The 23,671-nt window shown below is 40.6% G+C and overlaps 1 protein-coding gene and 1 pseudogene across 1 annotated transcript in view; both read left to right on the top strand.

Moving 5' to 3' along the window:
• Col19a1 (collagen type XIX alpha 1 chain) overlaps window positions 1-23,671 on the top strand; it is a 298,384-nt gene that overhangs the window by 199,488 nt on the left and 75,225 nt on the right. Inside the window, exons 16-17 of the mRNA XM_028767241.1 lie at window positions 16,052-16,105; window positions 22,946-22,987. Coding sequence (XP_028623074.1) covers window positions 16,052-16,105; window positions 22,946-22,987 — 96 coding nt within the window. The remainder of the gene's footprint in view (window positions 1-16,051; window positions 16,106-22,945; window positions 22,988-23,671) is intronic.
• LOC114621026 lies at window positions 11,286-11,885 on the top strand (annotated as a pseudogene).

Here is a 23,671-nt window from a genome sequence, read left to right as displayed (position 1 = left end):
GCAAGCAACTACCATCTCTATTTTAGCGCAAGACCTTAGGAAAGGCAAACAGAGACTCAGCTCTGCCTATGACATCAGCTTTTGTCTGCATGACACCTATGGTTTCAGTTAGCAGAAAGAAAGAGCAAGAGGCATTTCTAAGTAGAGATAGTACTGTCTTGGGGGGTTTGAAACTGAAGGAAATATATAGAAAATGAGATATGAAGAATTTCTGCCATGTCTACTAATTTTGTTGACTGGAAAAAATATCTAGCAAATATGGTGGACGGTTTATGTTTGATTACAACATTAGGTTGTGGCTTCCTTAGACACTTGAGTATATTTTATGACTTCTTGGAGAACTCATGTGTTCTTATCATATTCAACTCTGACTCCTGCTCCTCATTCCTTCCTATCCCCAACCACCTCCCAAATAAGTGTGTCCTTTTTTTTTAATCCAAGTACCATTTGTACTATCCATATATTCATGGATGCTGCCATCCACTGGTATATGAACCTACAAAAGGCTACACCCCTAATTTTCTCACACCTGTCAACTGCCCATTGCAACTAAGTTAGGAATGGGGACCCATAACCCCACCACCCCCAAATTCATAAGGCTTTATCATTTTATTTTCTGTACCATTTAGAATTCTTTTTAAATATTTCAAATTCATTTTTAATAAAAGGAAACTCACTCTACAGACTTGGTAAAGATCACTGTCACTAATCATATCATTATTCCCAAGGTCATCAGTGTTCTATCTTCCAGAACTCCTTTGTGCATTGGAGCTAAGTAAATAAGCTAACATCATCAGGGACTTCCCCCCATGGAACACTCCCAGTATACTTTTATGTTACTTTGAGGTTCAATTGACCCACAGTTGTCATTTGCAGATCTACCATTAGTATGATACGGAAATGAGAGAAAACAGTATCGTATTTGAGTTGGAAGTCTAGACTTAATCTCCCTAAATATGAAGCCTGTAGTTTTCCGTTGTCTACAGCAGTCCACAGTGTTCCCAGCTATTCGAATTTCGCACATGCTCTTTGCCTCTGTGTTACTTGGCTGTGTAGCAACCACCAGCGTCAGGCTGGTTATCTTGAACCTCAGCAGCGTACCTTAGAATTGCATTTTCTCTGCACAGGAAGCCTTGTTATTTTCTCAATGCTTTTAAAGGAAGTGAATGTTATCACTTAATTACAGTAAATGGTAGCACAGAGGGCTGATAGATAGATGCTGCCTCTGAGGCCTCTGGGAGCTGACTTTATTCCTGCTTGGGTGGTATATGGAGAGGTTTCATGGGGCAGACAAGATGGAGGGACAGCCGCTCCCAAGGTGAGGCTTCTGATGGTGATGATCGTTGATGGAGACATCACTGGATGCAGACGGTTATTTTCACACATCCCCATACTTGCTAGCTTTGATGTCCCCTGGTTTTTGTCATCTTGTGCTGGATCATTGATGCTGCTTCTGGGGGTGGTAAGGACTTGAAAGATTCCTGCTGCTCCTTATATCTCAGGAAGCTGACAGATGATATCTTTGTCCTTTTCTTTGGGACCTACTACAGAGAGATGAGTACGGAACAGTTTGTGGATGGATAAGCAGAATGGCGGTATTAGGAGAGGAATCATTCATGTTTTCTAACTTACATGTCACGGGTATCAGTCAACAAGTACTGCTGTATCAATAGTGCAATGAGGCCTAGAGGAATCAGATTGATCTCTGGGGGAAGCGTGTACCTTCCAAAATGGCTGCTTTCTTGCCTTGGGCTGTAAAGGGTTAAAAATGTTTGCAATTCATAGCATAATTCAGAAAATCTGTTTTCACAAAATGGATTAATTATACCCATTGAACGCATTCACTGTCACGGTCCCATCCTCCCACTGCCTCTCCAAAATGACAAGTGAAACCGGGGACTTGGTAATTTTTGGAAAACAATCAGGTCACATAGCGAGTAGTTTGCTTATTCACACAAGCATGAACTGCCTATGCTTGAGTTCCCTCAATTACACAGCTCAGTATTCAGGCCAGAAGCAGACAAGCCCAGCGCAGGCGAGCACTTTCCTAGAATACACAGAGGAACGAGTTTGAAAAATGTCCAAAGTGGCAGGTGGGGAAAAAAAAATTCTCATTCAAGATCTAGAAGCTTCCTCTCCAGCAATCCCTCACCTGTTAGCCACACAACTTTGGAATCTCAGAACCAGGGGCACCGGCAATATCTCAGACCAAGACCCCCAAGAACTATAGACCTTTAAAAATATGGTGCAGGTATATGCCAGCATGGGACAAGGCAGTTGAGACAAAAGAGCATGAGGGACCACTGTACTGAAGATGGTGGGTCACAGTACTAAACATCGTGGGTCACGGTATTGAAGATTGTGAGTTACAGTACTGAAGATGGTGTGTGGTTCTGAATTCGGCTTTATCCTTCAAGGTGTCCAGGCACCACTAAACACTGGGCTGGAAAGGATGAAGCTGACCCTAAATGGGTGGGTCAGCCAGATCTTGGTCTGGCTGTGAGTGCTGGAGAAGGCCTTCTCTGAGGTGTTCAGCATTACAGATCTTCTTTATGGGGGAAGTGTCCCTTCTAGACAATATTCAGCGAAACAGCTCTCTTAGACAATATTCTGCAAAACAGTAGTTCTCTCTTTTCAGGGGTTAACAGGGCTATAGAAGCCTTGGGGAATGTGTAGGGGTTTCCAAGGAGAGTGTACATTATTGGCTGGGGTTGAGGTGCAGGAAATCCTTCATCTGTATGAAGAGGAATCCCAGGCACTTAAACCTGTAATTTGGTGAAGAAGCTACATGACCTTTTCAAGGAAGACAGAGGTTGGGGGCCCATGGTCATGCAGGCCCAGAATAGGGAAGGAGCGATCCTTACTCCTGCAGGTCTCAAGACAAGATTTTTCAGAGTTTGGATGCGTCTTGATCTCGCTCTTGCTTTAGGCCCGTTCCCAGGTTGCACTTGCCCCCCAGTGGTGGGTCGCAGAATGGAACATCATGGGTCACAGTAGTGAACGTCATGAATAACACTACTACAGATGGTGAGTCATATAGTACTGAGCACGAAGGAGACCAGGACTGGAAATGGTGGCTCACAGTACTGAGCATCAAGGAGAACAGTACTGAATATCAGGTGTCACGGTACTTCTCACAAATTCCAGAGACTCCCCATCGAATGAGCACGTGGGCGCTGCAAACTCCATTGAATGTTGGAACCAGAGTTCTCTGATACATCTCTCAAAGCCTTCAGCTTCCCTCGGTGCCGATACGGACCAATCTCTCCTCCAGGACAGACGGCAGCGGCTCTACTGTGGCCTTATTAGAAAGATATTTCTTTCTCTGTGTGTGACAGCTTCACAACTAATCTTCTTTGTGGTTTCATGCTCACTGGAATTTTCAATAATCAAAATTCTCCCCAGGTGATGCTGCTCATTTGGTTACAGAGTGTCTCTTCTATCTCCTTTGCAAACTGTTATTTCTCCTCTCCTCTTACCATACCTTAAGTGCTGAGAGTTTCTACTCCTCACTAGTATTATTTAGCCTCACAAGCCATGTTAGCTCTTGACTAAGTTCATAGTCTACGTTTTCCTTCCCAGCTGCCTTTTCTTAACCCTGTGCTGTCTTTCTAGTCTAAGCCCTAGGTAACCTCATTGCTTCTATGTTCTTTCTTTCCCTTACTTACCCTCTGAATCTACTCTGAGTCTACCCTTTGAATCTACCCTCTGAATCTACCCTCAGTCTCTTCCTAGTGACATCTTTGAAATGCTACAGCAGATTTCAGAGCTGCTCCTGCATGGGCCCCTCATTGATGTAATACCGCATTGGGAGATCCTATCATCTTTTACAACAGAATGACCCCACCTGGATGTTTTTAACTGGCTTTAAAAGACAGTTGGGATTTTATTCTCCTCTCAGTTTAAGGGAAAGAGTTAAAAGATTAAGGCTGTGGGCTCAGGCAGGGCCTGGATTGAAACCTAATTCTTCTCCCTGGCTACACACAAGTAAGTTATTTAATCCTATACTACATATAAAACAAGGAGAATAGTGTTCATTGAGTTATTGAAACAGTTCATTCAATAATAAATACACCTATGTTATGGTTTTTATGTAGCTTTTGACAGCCTACATTTCCTGTATGGAAAGGTGATGACTTGAAAAGATGGTAAAACCATAGCTTTGCTTTCAAATTCTTAGCTTATTCAAAATCTCTCAGCCTTTGACTATATTAACAGGATAAAGGCAATTTATAGGTAAACCTTTCCCAGCATGTGGCTAGCTCGCTGTCTTGGCCGTCTGCCCTCTCCCAAGTAAGGTTACAACAAGAAGAGCCTCATCACATCAGAACTCCAAACCTTAGTCTGGGACATTGTAAATTTACAACCATTTAATTTACAGAATTAGATCTCAAGAGACCCTGGAAAATTCCATTGAGAGCAAATACTAAACAAATGAGAGGACTGGTGTTTCATTTGATATTTATTTAATGTTGTGTATTTTTGATTGCCTACACGTATGTATATGTACCATGTGTATACTTAGTGCCTGCAGAGGTCAGAAGAGGGCATGGGATTACCCTGGAACTGGAGGATTGTAAAAACCACCGTGTGGGTGCTGGGAATCAAGCCTGGGTCCCTCTGGAAGAGCAGCAAGGACTCTTAACCACTGAGTCAACTCTTTAGCCCTGAAGGACTCATGTTTCCTAGCAACAAAACAATGCTTTCTCAAATCGTTTCTGTCTAAAGAGTCTTATTGATTTTCCCCCTCAGAGTTATAGTACAATTTCATATATTGTAATTCTAGTCAAACTCCCACCCATTAACTCTTTCCTACTTGACTAGGACTCCCTACAATCTTTCTTCCAATTGACCCGCCAAGTTCTCAGATTAATCTAAATCTGTGGAACCTGTCTTCCGTAACTCCCGAAGCAGCAAACTCTTTGCTTTTTTTGTGTGTGTGACCATGTATAAGTGAAGCTAGCATGAACAAACAAAAGTTTGGCTTTTCCCATAAATATTCTCTTATATGTGCAATGATTTATTAAATGCAGACACTATCTGGTACTGAAAGTGAGGGCATTCATTGGGAAGCTTCTCTCTACCACAACTGGTGTGATGATGTTGGAAAGATTGAAATCCTGTCTTCCAAGAGATTTCATCCTAGCTGACTGTAGATAGATACATGAGCCACTTTATTTGGTGTGTAAATGTGCTGTATTAAATCCTGCACAATGCATCTTAGATGAACTCATAGGTGAGAGAAAAAATATCCATTTAGCATTAGTTTTTCTGATTCCTATTCCAATGCCTATGTCTGAGGTCTTAGACTTCCTAATGACAATTTTAAATATCACAGGAAAAATTATTTCTACTCTGCCTTTCTTACTAGCCATGCAGACGGTGGAAATGATTAATGGAATATGAACTCAAACAACTGACCAATAAAAAGCTTTCTATTTGTTCTTAAAGTAAAGTTAATTTTACTATATTTCAAAGAGTATTTTTCAGCACAAATTTCTTCACAGAAGTTTTTGATATTCCAAAAGTCATTAGTGTAGATACTTGGAAATTTCCAAGGTCAAAGATAATCATGTGTTACTCAAAATGCATTATTTGTGAGTCCTAGGACAACCTCCTTATACTACTAAGACATTGAAGGACTATAGTTCATTCAAATAAGTGGCAGTGAGATAGGCGAAGGACGCTCAGTCAGCAAAGTTATGAGGCAGGAAAGAGTATTTTTAACATAAACAGGAATGCTTCAGAAGCAAGGAATAGTGAGTGAGCAGAAGTTGTGGAACCACTGGGATCTTGATTCAGTGTTTAGAATAGGCTAAATCTAAGCCAAACACTAGGATACATGGAGAAAAAGTTCTTGACAAAAATAGTGGGTATAGGGTGAGACACAGGCGTATAGTCCTTTGAGCTTTGCATCCTAGGTGAGCTGGCTGAAAAGTGAGAGTATAGCTAAGCAACGAAAGAGTTTAAATTTTAGCAACGGATTCACCCTACCATTCAAACACCAAGAAAGCACAGCCCAAACCAAACTCTCTCAAGAGGATGTTAACTAGGCTTTCTTCTATTTAAGTATTTAACTATTGACACAGTCCTTAACTTCACACTATGTATCTGATATGACCAGTAATACGCATAGTGGTCTTTCTGCTTTTCACATCCAGCAAGGATTTAGCCAAAGACTCCAGCCAAAGACTCCTTCAAGGCTACTAAAACTATTGGTGGGGGTATGGATTTCCTGAATTGCAGATAGCTAATTCCCTTTATCAAGCAGGCACGTCTCTGCAACTTCAGCACCTCTAAGTTTATAGACCGCTCAAATCAGTACACATCATTTCATCAAAACAGCTGAGTTCCCAACAGGTGTGCCTCCCTGGAGTTTATTAGCCATTAAAAGCTGCCGTGTAATTGTATACTGCTCACATTAACTCTAATATCTTGTGTCTTCTGGTACAATCCAATCCAACAACCCGAGTAAGGAATCAGAGCACCACAATAATAATAGTAATAATAATAATAACAATAATAATAATAAAGTCATTTAGAACCATGAGTCAACTGGAGTCACGTTGATAGTCACTGTTGTAGGCAAGATGCTGTAATATTCTTCCTATAGGAGACTAAATTCAGTTATCTAGAAGTCTTCGTAGATTTTTCCAATGGTGGCATGCTCTCTGTGACTATCCCCTCTCTTCACTGAGTATGACTTATCTCATTGTCTTCTCAATCGGTTCTTAAGCACAAGTCTTTAAGAGGGAAAAAAGGGGATCTCTCAAATGCCCTGGGGGCTCCTGTGTCAGGACGAGTTGTCCTCATATGTTTTTAGCTTCTCCTTTTTTAGAATTGCCTGATGCTCTGTAGGACGTGGACATTTGCTAAACTTGAAACAAATGATTCCTTGAGTCTTCTCCAGCTATGTTTCAAGGCAGCAGAGAAGACAGACGCAGAGCACATTCCTTGGTGATGTGGCTACAGGAACATCTTCCAATTCTAAGACCTCAGGGTCAACATTGTTTTCTTAACCATACATCGAGATGCTCTTGGTACACACACACATACTTGGAGTGCCTCCATTGTTATCATCCTCTGCTTCATTTGAAGTTGGGATTTTTTGGTTTTGCTATTCCTTTTTATTTTATTTTATTTTATTTTATTGGTTATTTTATTTATTTTCAGTTAAACCCCTTGTCCCCTCCTCCATCCTCTCACTTCTATAAGGATGCTCTCCCACGCACCCACCCCTTCCCACCTCAGCACCCTAGCATTCTCCTGTGGGTCATTGAGCCTCCACAGGACCAAGGGGCTCCCCTCCCATTGATGCCAGATAAGGCCATCCTCTGCTACATATGCAGCTGGAGCCATGGGTCCCTCCATGTGTATTCTTTGTTCGGTGGTTTAGTCCCTGGGAGCTTTGGGGGGAGGGGGGGTCTGGTTGGTTAATATTATTGTTCCTAATGTTTCAAAATAATCAGGCAAGTCATTTCTACACCAGCTGAAGTCAGCATCCATGTGTTCTTCCCAACCTGTGCCAGTGTTTGCTTTCAGACTTAGGCTCTTCAGCTGTCTGAGAGAGCTTATTTAAAGTATTGCTCCACCAGTAGTCTGCCAGCCATAAATCTCTATTATATCAATCCTTGAATTTATGGTACCCAAAGTGCTCCACTGACTAAGAAGTTAGAAGGAAAATGTCACCATAAATGCTCATCACCTGATTAAATGGTAGAGCTTAACACTTCAGACCAAACCCACTTGGAACACTATTTTGTACACTTGACATTTTATGACAAGACTATGTGAAAATATGGAAGTCGCTTTTGTAGATGTGTTGATCTTTTGGGCATCTGAATAATTGTTCACACTTTTCTACTGGCTTGTGGCTCTTGACAGAGGGCTGTGTACATGCTACTGTTTTAGAGGGAGCAGCCACACTGAGCCACCTATACTTTACCACTCTACTCCTGAAAGTAAGGTCAACAAGTTCAGGATTCTAGATCCAGAATGTATTGTGTCTGTGAGCTATAGCTTCGTCCAGTGGGCTGATAACCATCTACAAAGAGGCATACCCAGTTCTCTCCTAAACTTTCATATCAGCATCCTGTAGTTTCTGCTATTCTGTTGGCACCACCCTGTTTGGTCTAATGCTTGTTTTTTTTCCCTTGCATTTCAGTGTTGCTTTGAAGCCCTTCCCCTCACACATGGACATAACTTGTATTGATTGACCACTTTTTTTCCCAACATGCACGAGGGTGCGTTTTGAATACAATTGTGTTCTGAAATGTTCAGGTGTATTCTTTCATGAATGCATGAAGGTAGATGTTAGATGCAAGAAACAGCCAATTCTCAAAGAACTAATAATAATAATAATAAATGAATAAACAGAGTTTCCCTGAAGTAAGCAACATTTAAAAGCAAAGTACTTATGTCCTTCCATCCTGCCAGCAGAGTGCTGGTTAGTGAAAAGTCCTAACTAAAAATTCTGTTGTATGTATATATGTCATATATATGTGTGTATGTTATACATATGTATGTTGTATGTATGTATGTATGTATGTATGTATGTTGTATATTTGGTACAAGTAAACCATGGAGACTCAACATCATCGTGTGTTCTCTAGGGTAACACTTAATAAAAAAAGTTTATGGCAGTTAATACAAGGGTGATTTTTAGGTAGAGAGCTGATCTCTGTATTTGCCATAGATATTGAAGTTTTAGGGCAATAAGGCAAGAGAAATAAAGGATATGATTAATAAAGGAAGAGGTCATAAAATCATGTTTGCACATGGTGTGATCTATGTAGCAAAAGACCCTAAAGACATTGGAAAACTCTTGAAACTGATCATCACATTTCATCAAAGTAGCAGGATATAAAACCAACATACAAAACCAGTCACTTGTCTCTATTCCAAGAGCAAGCACATTGAGAAAGAAATATCAGAAAAACAGGCTCAATCACAATAGCCTCAAAAAAAGCTAAAATACCTAGGAATAAATTTTATGAAGGAAGTTAAAGATTTCTACAGCCAATGTTTTGAAATGTTGAAGAAAGAAATTTAAAAAGACACTGGAAGTTGCAAAGACCTGTGTTCTACTTTCCAGGCATCTCCAATTCTGGGTTCTCTGTTACTACTTAAGTTGCACCTTCACCAGTAGCCTCCTGGTCTCTCTCTTCAGGCACTCTGACCCTGACAAATGGTGCCAAGCCTCAGCCTCCCTTTATTATTCCTCTGATGCTTTCATGCTGTCAAAACCAATACCACGTGACTCTTACACATTGCCAAGTTAGGCTGCCAGCTAGGAAATGCAACTTTAGCCTCCCCCAGGCCAAAGCTTGCTTGCTGACCCCAAGAAAACACTTCCTAGGAAACACTGTCTTATTGATGCTGGTCTCTTATTAAAATCACAGTTGATTTTAAGTTCCAGATATCAGCATTGACTGTCCCATGAAGCAAAGTTTTCATTTCTACAAAACCCCCCTCCAGAGGAAATAATACAATTACTTTATTTGCAAAATGATACTGAATCTTGGAGATCAGTGAAAATCCACTGGAGTGGGATTCTTTTTAAACCACTGTCCCCTCTCTTCACACAGCTGTGAGATGGAAAAGCAGCAAAGCTGTGTTTTGCAGAGCCGAATTCAGCCTCCAAAGCTACTGTAGCTTCATTTGTCTAGATTTTATTTCTTGTTCGCACTGATGTTTATGCAGACCCTGTTCATGCCATCCTGGAGGCCCTTACCTGTGATAATCAAGCAGAACTGGATATGCCAGACCGGATCCTGGAGAGGGTATGGGTCCAGCCTTTCTGCAATCTCAGAGGCCAGTGCTGTAGGGAGATCCTGCTTTTTAGCAAAGGCAAGCACTGGTACATGACTTAGCTTTTCTCCCTCCAGTAATTCCATTAGTTCTTAACCAGTCAAATCTTTTTTCTGTCTGTACTGTCAATTACAAATAGAAGAATACTGGTATTTTCAAGATAACTCCTCCAGTATGGTCTGATTTTTCCTCTGTCTGCCAATGTCCCAGACACTGAGTGTAAAACTTTGTGACTACACTTTTGATGCTAAAAGTGTGTGTGGTGTGAAGAGATTTTAGGCCAATCTCTTCAGATGCAGGCTGCTGCAGCAGAGTAGGTGAAGCCCATGTGAAGGACATCCACCTCCAGGGCTGGTGCACTTTTCAATTCATGCAGAATAAGAGAGTAAACGCATAGTCAAGGGAGACCCTCCTCATTAGCCTCCTGCCTCTGCCTCCACCTCTAAGTCTGTCTCCTCTTCCTCCTTCCTCCTCCTCTTCTTCCTCCTCTTCCTTCTCCTCAATCTTCTCCTTCCTTCTCTTCTTCCCTTCTTCTCTTCTCCTCTTCTTACTCCTCCTCCGCCTACCTCCCCCAATTTTAGGGGTAACTTCTACAAATTCTTAATCCAAATATCACTTTTTAAGGGCCTCTTAAAGTTTCTTTAAAAATTTATAAAGCCAGCACTCCACTTACCACACCTCATCATTATCTTCCAAGCTCCCACGGCAACAGCTTATTAAGCTCCGTTCACTCACTGACTTTTCTAGCCCAAAGGTTCGAATCTAACCACAATCCAAAGGCAAAAAGAAAAGAAAGAACAGATTAAAAAACAAAAACAAAAACACAGATGCTCGTGTATACTCATTGGTTTCTGGCTTAGTCCCTAAGAGTTCAGAGGAGGCCAGTTGGTTCAGACTGTTTTTCTTTCTGTGGAGTTACAATCCCCTTCAGCTTCTACAACCCTTCCCACAACTCTTCCATTGGAGTCTGGGTTAAAATTTTTTATATAGGTGGGTGGCCCCATCCCTCCACTGAGGGTCATGTCTATCTACTGGAGTTGATCTCTTTAGGTTTATTCTTGTCTAAAGGAATCACAGGGACAAAAAAAAAAAATGAAGCTGACTGAAGAAAGGCCATCCAAAGACTATTCCACCTTGGGATCCATCCCATCCACAGATACCAAACCCTAACACTTGTTATGGCTGTCCCCTGAGAGGCTCTGCCAGCACCTGACTAATACAGATGCAAATACTCACAGCCAACCATTGGACTGAGCCCAATGACCCCAATGGAGATCCAACTACCAGACCATGAAGAATAAACTTCTTGGAAATCCACGGACTTCTCATACTATTGGGACCTGCCGTCTTGGAGAACTTCCCTGTGCTCCTGCCCTGCAGTATGCAGACCTTTCTCATGTTTGTGGGACTCACCGACCCACCCCCCCTCCTTGGGTCACTGCCGCTGGTATTTTTTTCCCAGGCGGCTGCCAAAGATGTCAGAAAGACAGGTTCTAGTATTGGATGGCCAAAGCCATCTTCTGGGCCGCCTGGAAGCCATTGTAGCCAAGCAAGTACTGCTGGGCCAGAAGGTGGCGGTTGTTCGCTGTGAGGACGTCAACATTTCTGGAAATTTCTACAGAAACAAGTTAAAGTATCTGGCCTTTCTCCGAAAGTGGATGAATACCAACCCCTCTCGAAGCGCCTACCACTTCCGAGCTCCGAGCCATAGCTTTTGGCACATTGTGTGAGGCATGCTGTCCCACAAGACGAAGAGAGGCCAGGCTGCCCTGGAATGCTTCAAGATGTTGGATGGGATCCCTCTACCCTATGACAAGAAAAAGCGGATGGTGGTCCCCGCCGCCCTCACGGTTGTGCAGCTGAAGCCTACCAGAAAGTTTGCTTACCTGGGGCGTCTGGCTCATGAGGTCAGGTGGAAGTACCAGGCAGTGGTCACCTGTTGGGTCTCCAGCTATCTCAAATCCAGTGCTCTACCGGGGAGATCAAATCATCCCTCCATGGCCCTACATATATTGATTTTATTATGTTTAGGTATGTGCCTTGAATTTATAATCTTTCCAAGATGTTCAACATGAAGGGGTGTTGTATTTTGTCAACGGCTTTTTCAACATCTAATGAGATGATCACGTGACTTTTTTCTTTGAGTTTGTTTATTTAGTGGATTATGTTGATGAGATTCAATTTGTGCTTTGACTTTTAGTAATGTTTCTTTTACAAATGTGGGTGCCCTTGCACTTGGGGCATAGATGTTCAGAATTGAGAGTTCATCTTGGTGGTTTTGTCCTTTGATGAGTATGAAGTGTTCTTCCTCATCTCTTTTAATAACTTTTGGTTGAGTCTATCTTACTGAATATTAGAATAATAATTTCAGTTTGTTTCTTGGGACCATTTGCTTGGAAATCTGTTTTCCAGCCTTTTACTCTGTGGTAGTGTCTGTCTTTGTCACTGACGAGTGTTTTCTATATGCAGCAAAATGCTGGATCCTGTTTATGTAGCCAGTCTGTTAGCCTATGTCTTTTTGGGACAAATTGAGTCCATTCATGTTGAGAGATATTACAGACTAATGATTGTTGGTTCCTGTTATTTTTGTTGTTAGTGGTGATATTGTGTTTATGCGATTCTCTTCTTTTGAGTTTGTTGTGAGATGATTAATTTCTTGGTTTTCCTTGGGTTTAGTTTTCCTCCTTGTGTTGAAATTTTCCTCCTATTATCCTCTGTAGATCTGGATTAGTGAAAAGATATTAAATTTAGTTTGGTCATGGAATATCTTAGTTTCTCCATCTATGGTGATTGAGAGTTTTGCTGGGTATAGAAGCCTGGGCTGGCATTTTTGTTCTCTTGAGGTCTGTATGATATGTGTCCAAGATCTTCTGGCTTTTAGAATCCCTGTTAAGAAGGCTAATATAATTCCATATATAATTCTATATATAATATTCTATATAATTCTATATAATAATTCTTTATATGTTATTTGGTCTTTTTCTCTTACCATTTTTAATATTCTTCCTTTGTTCTGTATATCTTGTGTTTTGATTATTACATGACTGAAGAAATTTCTTTTTTGGTCCAATCTCTTTGATGTTCTGTGGACTTCTTGTACATTTATGGGCATCTCTTTCTTTAGGTGAGTGAAGTTTTCTTCTATCATTTTTGTTGAAGATATTTTCTGACCCTTTAAATTGGAAATCTTCACTCTCTTCTATTCCTATTATTCTTAGGTTTGGTCTTTTCATTGTGTCCTGAATTTCCTGGATGTTTTGGGTTGGGAGCTTTTTGCACTTTGTATTTTCTTTGATTGTTGTGTCAGTATCTTCTACGGTATCTTCTACACCTGAGTTTCTCTCTTATATCTCTTGTATTCTGTTGGTGGTGCTTGCATCTGTAACTCTTGATTTCTTTCCTAGGTTTCCCATCTCTAGGGTTGCCTCATGTTGTGATTTCTTTATTGTCTCTATTTCCATTTTTAGATCCTAGACAATTTTGTTCAATTCCTTCACCTGTTTGATTGTGTTTTCTCTATTTCTTTAAGGGATTTATGGAAGTGTTTTCTCTTTAAGAGCTTCTACCTGTTCACCTGTGTTCTCCTGTATTTCTTTAAGGGAGTTATTTATGTCCTCCTTAAGGTCCTCTGTCATCTTCATGAGATAGGAGTTTTGGTCAGAATCTTGCTTTTCAAGTATGTTAAGGTATCTAGGGCTTGTTCTGGTGAGAGAACTGGGTTCTCATGGTGCCAAGTGGTATTGGTTTCTGTTGCTTATGTTGTTGTGTTTGCCTCTTGCCATCTGTTTGTCTCTGGTGTTAACTGGTTTTGCTGTCTCTGACTGGAGCCTGTATCTCCTGTGAGTCTGGTTATGACAGACCTCCTGGGAGTCAAGCTGCCTCTGAGTGTGGTCATGGGGTTGGGGGTTGCAGGAGCATATGATCTGCCTCTGGGCATAGTTGTGGACCAAAACAATGATGTGTCTCCAGCAGGGTGGATAGGCCCTTCATCCGATGAGCTCCGTGGTGGTCCCAGTTAGGCCAGGTATGGGAAAGAGGTGTTACCTGTTAGCCTGGTTATGACAGATCTCCTGGGAGTCAAGCTTTCTCGGGTGAGAGTGTAGGAGCGGTGCTGGAGCACCTGTCTAGTTGGCTTTCTGTTGCCGTGAAAAAACATCACGAACAAAAGCAACTTGCAGAAATGTGCATCTGACTTACAGGTTAAAGTCCATCATCAAGGGAAGCCAAAACAGGAACCAGGGGAGCAGGCACTAAAGCAGATAATGGAGGACAACTGCTTACAGACTTGCTTTCCCTGTCTAGCTCAGCTAGCTTCCTCACAGCCCAGGCCCACCTGCCTAAGGATGGTACTGCTCACAGTGGGTTGGTTCCTCCTACATCAATTAACAACTAAGAAAATGCCCCACAGACTTGTCCACAGGTCAACCTGATTGAGTCAGTTCCTCAGTTGAAGATCCTTCTTACCAGCTGTATTTTTTTTTTTGTCTCATATTGTTTTGTTTGAGCCATTTTATTTATTTTACTGGTCTTTTGTTATATATTATGGTTCCTGATACAGAGTTTTTAATGTGGGTTTTATGTGTGTGTGTGTGTGTGCGTGTGTACGTGTTTCTTCTGCTTTTTCTTTGTTTTGTTGTTGTCTGTGTTGATTGGTTGGTTAGATTTATTCTATGAAGTTTTTTTTAATTTAATTTTGGTTATTTTTTTTCATTTTCTAAAGAATGAAGGTATGGATATAAAGGGTCTTATCATGAATACACACACACACAGAATACTTGACACCCGCCTCAACTGACTGTTAATGCTGCTGCTACTACTCATAGTTTCAAATTCCTCCTTGCCTAATATATATATATATTTTTCAGAAAGATCAATGTATATGGAATAACTTTTCTCCTAGGTTTCAAGAATAAGTTATTAACTTACATGTATTGACTTGAAAATCTACAACCACCCTGATTTCAATGGTTGCTTTCCACATTATTTCATCTAACGGACCTGGAATATTTTACTCAAGGCCGGATGATGGAAAAATACATAATGTCATGAGAATACACTTCTGACATTAGCTCCTTTTTTAAATTATTTATTTCAGCAAGGTAACAGCACCATTTGTCTTTCTGATCACAGCTGGCTCCATTACTTGCAGGTCCCATTAATTTCTCAAGAATTGCACCAACTTGCTCCCAGGCATCTATCACTCCATCCTCAAGTCCTTTATGTTTCTTGGCACAGGGCTAAGATGTCATATTAAAATAATCTGCAATCACAAGCCAGGCATAGGAAACACCTGGTGTAAATGCTAAACAGCATTAAATATGCCCACACCCCTAAGATGTTACCTGCATCGGAATGTAGCTAGAAATTGTTCCTTAAATTTTTTCCTTCACATTTCAATAGTTAAGTTCTCTTTTAAAAAATAATCTTTGTGCAATGGAGCTCTTTAATGTGTTTAGCCATCTAATTATCTTAAGTAAAAAAAAAAAATGGGACTTTGGCCTCTTTAGTATTTTCTCCTCTCCTAAATTTTGAGGTCTACACGATCTATATACAATATGTCTGAGACAGATGAATCTACCTTGGCTTAAGCTCCTTCATAACATAGTGCTAAACTTGGTTTTTTTCCCAAAAAATGTAACCCTTGAATATCTTAAAGAACTCTTGTCTCCTTCCTTTCCTGGAATCTCTAGAGATAGACAGCTACCTTACTTACTATTTACTACCCAGACCAAGCTAGATAATAAAAATGGCCAGCATTAAAATGTTTTAGAAGTGAGATTTTACATATCTTTTCCTGGTCTAAAAATCCATGTGCATTCCATTTTAAACAACATTCATCAGTGTAAAGCAATAGAAAAATTATACTTCTCCATATTTTATGTTAACAAAGTGTGGTAGCATGCATTTCTTCAACACACTCATTACAATCTACAAAAAGCACAGAAAATAAACTGAAGTTACAAAATCCCCCCTGGAATAGTTTTGTGGGTGGAATGGAATCTCTTTTAGTAAAGGGCTTGATGATAGTTGAGCTTGGAAATGTTTCCTGTTGCTAATCGGGACTGTACTTTGGCTTCACGTAAGACATAACCTGAAAAACGAAAGCTTTAGGACCCTGATTATATGTTGATATCCATAAAACTCCTTATTCATTAGAATATTTGACAAAATAGAATCTTAATATATTATTTATAGCATACATTGCTTTGAAAGCTGTATTTGGTTTTGTTTTCTCATTCAGGGACCTCCTGGGTTACAAGGACTACAACAGCCTTTTGGTGGATATTTCAACAAGGTATGGCTTCTTTATTCCCACAACTTGTGTGCATAGAGATTTTATGACATTATGTTTTTAGGAAGAAAGCATTATTAGATCCTAACATCTGAGACCTTGAGACAAGATTGCATATGCTCAAAAAATGTTCCCATACTGAACACTGTGTTTTCAAATTTAAATTTAAAAAAAAATCCTAGACATATTATAAAATAGGTGTTTGGTTCCATAGTTTTTTGTAAGTGGTAGTTCAACATTTGATGATGAAGGACCAAAAGAAAGAATTTGTTATCTGAAGCTCTGGATAACACCACAACTGATAGATTCCTCAAAACCGGTAGATACTACAGCAAGGTTTCAAGCATATTTTCATATCCCACAGATAAAGAACAAGGGTCTCCCCAGGGATGGATAGGAACAGCTTATAATTACCTTGTTATCTTCTTCACCACGGCTTGAATAAAATAATAATTAATAATAATAATAATAATAATAATATAATACTAATAGTACTGCCATGGAACTATTTTAGTGGCAAGAGTAGCTCCTGCTTATACCTAAGAATGGTGCTGGTAACTAGCTTCACAGGACCCAGATATAGGGATGAACTTATTGGTGAGTTAATTGTTCAAGAACAACATATGGGTCTGATCACATAGGGGAAGCCAGTGCCACTTTGTCCTTCATTGCCAAACGTGACAGCTGTTGGGGTCCTTTCAATATCTGCCAGTTCATCATTGATACCTTGTGCCACCGAGAAAGTTAGGGACTTGTATTTTATTTTCTTAAGTTTTTTTCCCATAGATTTCTATAGCCAATATTGCATCTTTGCCTTAGTCTAAAAGCCTACATTCTAAACTAGGTGCCAGTGCATGTGTGTGTGTGTGTGTATGTGTGTATATAACTTGCATGTCTGATACCAACAGAGGCCAGAAGAAGATGCCAGATACTTTGTAACAAGTACCAGTAACTAGTGGTTGTATGGATTCTGGGAATTGAGATGGGGTCCTCTACAAGAACAAGTGCTTCTAACCACTGAGCCACCTCTCAAGCTCCCAACCCAAGTCTTGAAGAAAGCTAGTGCTCAAAAGTACATTTTTATTGATTTCTAGGAAAAGAATAATTAGTTTAAAATCTTAATTTTTTGTTTGCCCACTTAAACTTCATGTAAACCTAGTATAAAGCCTATAAAATCCATAATTAGTAAATTTAAAGTAAAACATGTAGATATTTCATTGTTGTTGACAAATTTAAGATTATGGTCCTGTTTTGAACCTTTTCATTTGTGTAGATTTTTAGAGGAGTGCTGTGCTAGCATGGTCACGATAAGTTTCCTGGTTCTTTATTAAATAAATAAATTGCTACTAAGCTTTTTTAAAACATTAGAGGTTGGCAAGTTTTTAAAAGGTGAGCTTGAAGTGCATCTAAATTGAATCAGTGTAAGGACATTTGTTATGACATATACTGTTATAAAATAGGACTTACAATAAAAGCTTCAAAATAATGAGAATGACTTGAATCTGATGTCACAAGTCAGCTAGAAATGTTTACGTACTATACTATATTACTCTCACCATCAGTACAAAATGTACCAAGTTGGTACCCAGCTACTTAAATATCTGCTAGCCCTTGCAAAACTTGTAAGGCTTGTATTTTTACAGGTCTCCCAACACTACTTTTATATATACTTTTTCTTACCAATGAGTCAGTTTTTCCTTAAATGAAAATATATGGAACCTTTGTATTTTTGAGTCTAAAGTTGAAAGTGTTGATTTGTAGACTTTAAGGTTATACTGGCTGTAATGGTAACTGAGCTCAGCAGCTGAGTGGGGACTTCTGTAAGTTGCACCCCACCCAGTACCTGCGACTCTCTATTGCCTCTCCTGAGAAAACCCCAGTAACTGTGATCGCTATTTCAGAACCGAACCTCACATTAGTTCACATATGCTCTGAATGTAGCTTTGTAGCCAAAAGCTGTAGATACTAGGGTAAACAGGGGGGACCATGGCTTATTTCTCCCCTCAATAATATAATAGAACCACTTTGACTCAGAAGTGTTTACATCTGTAGCAACTAATGGAAGGTAGCGTACCAAATAGTTTATCCTGTTTCGTCACGAGAGTGGACAAGCCTCTGACACCAAGGTCCCATGAGAATCTATAAGGAAGCCCACATGCAGGACCCAAACTGAATGATATTTTTGTACTGTGGCCATCTCTTCTTCACAAAGCAAAGGGCCAAATGTGCCCTGATGAGCAAGATGCATTTTTCACTTGGCATTCTCCCTGCCACCGTCAACTGCTTTGGGATAGTAAGATTGTTGCATTTTGCAGTTTTTGCATGCCTGATGGCCTGGCTAGAACAAATGAGCACAGTGGGGGAGGAGCTGAGATTAAATAATGGACCATGTATTGAGACATATAAAGTGACACTCCAAGGTTAAAACAATCTTCTCTTTTAAATTGGCATTGATTTATGTGGTGCCCGCTCCAAGCCGTGGACCTCAGCTCATCCCTGGCAGCAGCACTTGCACAGCTCAGATTCTGCTGAGGCAGCTACCCATGGGAGGATGAGCAGCACACTCCTCGTACATGCCCTCCTCCCTGCTCCAAGCTAAGAGCCTGGATGGTTCATCCCTCATCCTAGCGGTCTGCACTTGTATTTTGGTCCTCGCGCGGAATGGATCTATTCTCCTACACATCCCCTGTATCACCCAGAAAAGAAACACGGGCATAAGAAAGCTCTCCCTTCACAGCAAAAATCAAAAATAGAAGATTAAAAACAGACAAGGGGAGAAAAAAAAATGAGAGCACCGAGAATGACTCACTGGAGAGCGAAGCCAGTACGATCGATCACGTGTGTTCTCACATGACCACTTGAGGATGCAAAGATTTAAAAGAGAATACGTTTCCTTCTCTATTAGGGAAGTAATTCTCAAGCAGCTGCTCTCAGCTTGTTGGGTTGTTTGCAGAGCAGCGTTAACGCCGAGTACACTTCTCCCCTGAAGGAAATTCCGCTCCCTGTCCAGTCAAACTGTTTTTCATTGTCTTCAGCTCTGAATTTTAGTAAAAATTTGATAGGCTCCATCAGCTTTTAAAGTGTCGAGCTCTCTACATGGATGTAAAGTGTTATCTCTGGAAACTGAGTACCGGGATGGGGGATATGTTTTTGAAGACCTACATTGAAAATGCACAATTACTCATCTTGTACATCATTAGGCTCAGTCTGAGCTGCTGGAGAGCGATGTGATGCCTCTCGGCTACTAATTCCAGTGTTCCCTTCTCCAAACAGTTGATCCGAAACAAAAGATAGCAAAATGATGCATTTCCCTTCCATATGTCAAAGTATAGCTTCACGCTGAACAGACTAGAAGGAATGGCAAACTCTCGTCCAAAACCATACTTTCAAGGTCTTTTCAAACACAGAATTAAACCAAAGGAAGCTACACAAAGCAATGTCAACAGGGGGCAAGCTAGAGTCATCAGAGAGGAAGAAGCCTGGGTTCAGAAAATGCCTCCGTGAGATCCAGCTGTAAGAATTGTTTTTTTTCAATTACTGATCAATGGGGGAAGGCCCAGCCCATTGTTGGTGATACCATCTGAGGACTAGTGGTCCTGAGTTCTATTTTTTTTAAAAAAAAAGCAGCCTGAGCAAGACATGGTCATCTGAAAATAGTGATATCCTCATCATGTAATTAGTTATATGTACCACCATGTTGTCAAATTAAGTTCACATTCTGAGATCCTAGGAGTCATGTGACTACATATGAATAAGTGAAGCAGGTTCATAATTGCAGTCCTCAATGAATAACTTCTACTTTTTTTTCCATGCCTAAGAAATTACAGCGTATTCCTAAAGGCATGAACTTGAGTTGGGGTGATGACTCCACGTTCTAGCAGGGAGTTTTTGTCCTTAGTTTCTTTCATTAGTTTGGCCATAGGAAATTGCTGCTGACTTTACTGTTTGAAAGCTACAAACAGATAGATAGATGATAGATAGATAGATAGATAGATAGATACATAGATAGATACATAGATAGATACATAGATAGATACATAGATAGATGATAGAGGATTATGATAGATAGATAGATAGATAGATAGATGATAGATAGATAGATACATACATACATACATACATACATACATACATAGATGATAGAGCTACTTCCATTGAATTAATTCATACCTGTCTACAACAGAGTGTTCCAACCAGAAATTCTCTCTTTGAAACAGTAAGAATAGCCTTGAGTTATCCCACTGCCTGACAAGGGTTCCAAAGTTCTTCTTGGCATTTCCCATATAAGAACAAAAGGACACTGCTCACACCCAGAATTCTTCAGCTGAACAGGCAAACTAGCAAGCCATATGCCATGACTGTCAACACTATATCTCAGAAACTTTTAATAAACATATACAAAAATTATTTGACTGATAAAATTACTTCGAAGACATCCAAGAACTCATAACGGCATCAAGGTCCTAAATCTGCTTCCCCCCACCACTCCCATTTCAATCACACATAAAGCAGAATTACAGGTCTAGAAGCCAGAAGACTTCTGTCTTGTTATTCCTGTAAAGCTGGCTTATTGTCTTGTTGTCAACAGCTTGGGTAAAGAAGGGAAGAGAACCTGACATGTCAATGAGTAAATGCTATTCAAGTTCGATTTTGAGACAGGTGTATTATTAACCAAAGAATGGAGCACTAGGAACTCCCAGGACCAGGGACTAACTGGATTTCCTGGCCTGATTACTGAGGGGAAAGAAGTATATCATGTTCTGATGGATTTGTTGGTTTTCTGGACCAAAGCTACCAGAAAAATAAAGATTTGGAACTACCATTAGACTTGAAGATACCGAAGAATTGCTATACCCAAACTACCTCAGCTATGGTGCCCTGGAGTTTCAAAATATAAAGACCACATATAAAAACATAATGTTGTACATAAATGTACATTCCAGCATCCCTAAATCTACCCAAGAAAAAGTACAGCTGGGGGACATGCTGATGTTTTAGGCACAGTGACTGGCACCATGTCAAAATGACTAGTGTTATCAAGAAATCTCTGAAGTTTGTTTCTGGGTGTGTTAAGGGAGCTATACTGGAGGGCCAACTGATTGTCAGGTATAGATAGATAGATCATAGATAGATAGATAGATAGATAGATAGATAGATAGATAGATAGATAGATAGATAAAATGGTACAGGTATGGTGGCCTGTGCCTGTAATCCCAACACTAGTGAGGTAAAAACAAGAGAATCAGGATTTTGAGGCCAAGCATGGCTAAACAATAAGTTTAAGACCACACTAAGGCACAGAAGACTCTGCCTCAAAAATAAAAATAAAGGAAAGGGCAAAATAAATGGGAGAATAAGACAATACCAGATAGAAAGGGAAAGCTTCTCTAGACAAGAAGGATAAGTGCAAATTTCCTCTCCTGATTTCTTTTCAATTGTAAAATAGAATTATTACTCACAAAAACCTTTCAGAAATATATTTTGAAGATAGTTGCTGCCATTCTCTTATGGATTAACCAATGTTAAACTTCTTGTTATACCACCACCACCCCTGTTTTTCCCTCACAATTTTATTCATGTGTGTGTGTGTGTGTGTTTTCATTTCATCTTTTAATGTGTTGGTATGAATTGCTTCTAGAATTAGATACACAAGTCTAAAGCTGAAGTAGGAAGAGACATAACAGGCATAGAAACACATCTTTGTTTAAACAATGCCTAGACTTTGGAATTAGACAAGGATACCTGAGAGCAAGCACTGAGTTGAGAAGAGAGCCTGGACCAAGTCTTAAGAAAGACGAACCTTCTACAGTTAGTTGGGGAGAGGAGAAGAGAAGCCTGAGGCAGAGACAAGACACTGAAACAGAAGAATGAGCCCAGAGTGAGGCAAGGGACTCAGGTGTCACTCATGGAGCACATTCAATCCAGTACCATAAGTATTCTTTAAAACACAAGAGTATTTCCGTGACACGTAACAAAAGAGCCACCAGCAGCCAACGCAGTGACATGTATGCAGAGACTCCACTTTGGAGAAGTCTTGGTTCCATTCGGGTGACCTACTATGTATGCAGTTTTCCAGCCTGTGATTCCTTCCACGGGAATGGGGGCAGTTGGAACTGGTCTGTGTTCAAGCCTGGGAAGTTAGCCTGAGCCACGAACACCTGCTTGCCATTTCCAGCTCTGCAATCTCCACCATGCAGTTGGGGGAGTCCTGACTGATGCAGATAGCACAGTACTGTTTGCTCCTAGACAGGAGGGGTTGGGAGGGGCGGATCACCAGGCTGTAGTTCTGAGGTGCCAGGTTACATGTTCCATAGAGTTTAGGGGAGTGAGAATTTTCTGGACCAAGCTTGTGACAATTCACTGAGGAGAACCTGGCTGTTCTTTTCTAGCCATTCTCTCAGCACATGGAGGATTCAGCAACTTGAAGTGCTTCCTAGCAATTCGTGTTTGCTTTTTCTGTGCGACCACAGGCACAGTCATCTGCCCAGGGTGAGCAGAGTCAAATTAAGGCAATAAATATTTGAGAGTAGAAAGAGCAGGAGACTTGGAATGAATGCACCTGAGGCTGGTGGGTATGCATATGGAGAAGGAAGTCTTGGAGTTGTAGTGTTTCTCCTGGAGAGATCACCAAATAAACAAACAAAAAACCAGACAGGGTCTCCAATGTTAGGGAGATTTAACAGGATTAAATATTAATTACATTAACAGGAATAAAATGAGATACACAAAAATGTCTGCCAAAACATCAAGCTTGTTAAAGTACTAACATTTGACTACCAACTTTTTCAAGACGGAATGCATTAAAAACAACTGGACTTTTTGTTGTCGTTTTTTTTTACCCAGGGAACTGGTGAGCATGGAGCTAGTGGCCCCAAAGGAGAAAAGGTAATCCCATGTTGATGTTGTTGTTGTTGTTGTTCAAAGTGATTAAGCACTTTCACCTACGGGGACTGCAGTCCCCGTGAGCAGGGGCCTTACCTGCCTGCTGACTAGCAGTTTGATGCTGCCTCTTGGGGGCGCTGCGGAATAGGGTCAGGCTACAAGGGATGGGACGCGTCAAGAGAAACTAGGTTAATAATGATCCGAAAAGGAGAAAGATTTATAAGATTTGAAGAAAAGCCATAGTATAAAAGAAGGATTGTAGGAGCCAGAAGGGTCAAGGATCCCACAAGAAAACCCACAGAAACAACTAACCTGGGACCACAGAGGCTCACAGAGACTGAACCACCAATCAGAGAGCTTGCCTGGGCCTGACATAGGCCCATTATACATATGTTACAGTTGTGTAGGTTGGTTTTCTTATGGAACTCCTAACAACGGGAGCACAGGCTATCTCTGTCTCTGATGCCTACCTTTGGGACTCTTTCTGCCTGCTGGGTTGTCCTGTCCAGTTTTAAACAGGAGGTACCTAGTCGTACTGCAATTTGCTATGCCATGGTTGGTTGATATCCACGGGAGACCATGGATATGGAGGAAGAGAAGATGGGAGTGGGGGACAGAGGACTGCAGTCAGGCTGTTAAAAAACTTAATGAGAGAGAGAAGGAGAAAGAGAGAGAGAGAGAGAGAGA

Source organism: Grammomys surdaster, unplaced genomic scaffold (assembly GCF_004785775.1).
Source record: "Grammomys surdaster isolate TR1022 unplaced genomic scaffold, NIH_TR_1.0 171, whole genome shotgun sequence".
In the NCBI taxonomy this organism is placed as follows: Eukaryota; Metazoa; Chordata; class Mammalia; order Rodentia; family Muridae; genus Grammomys; species Grammomys surdaster.
Note: the sequence above shows the minus strand (reverse complement) of the source record. Positions and strands in the feature narration are given on the sequence as shown.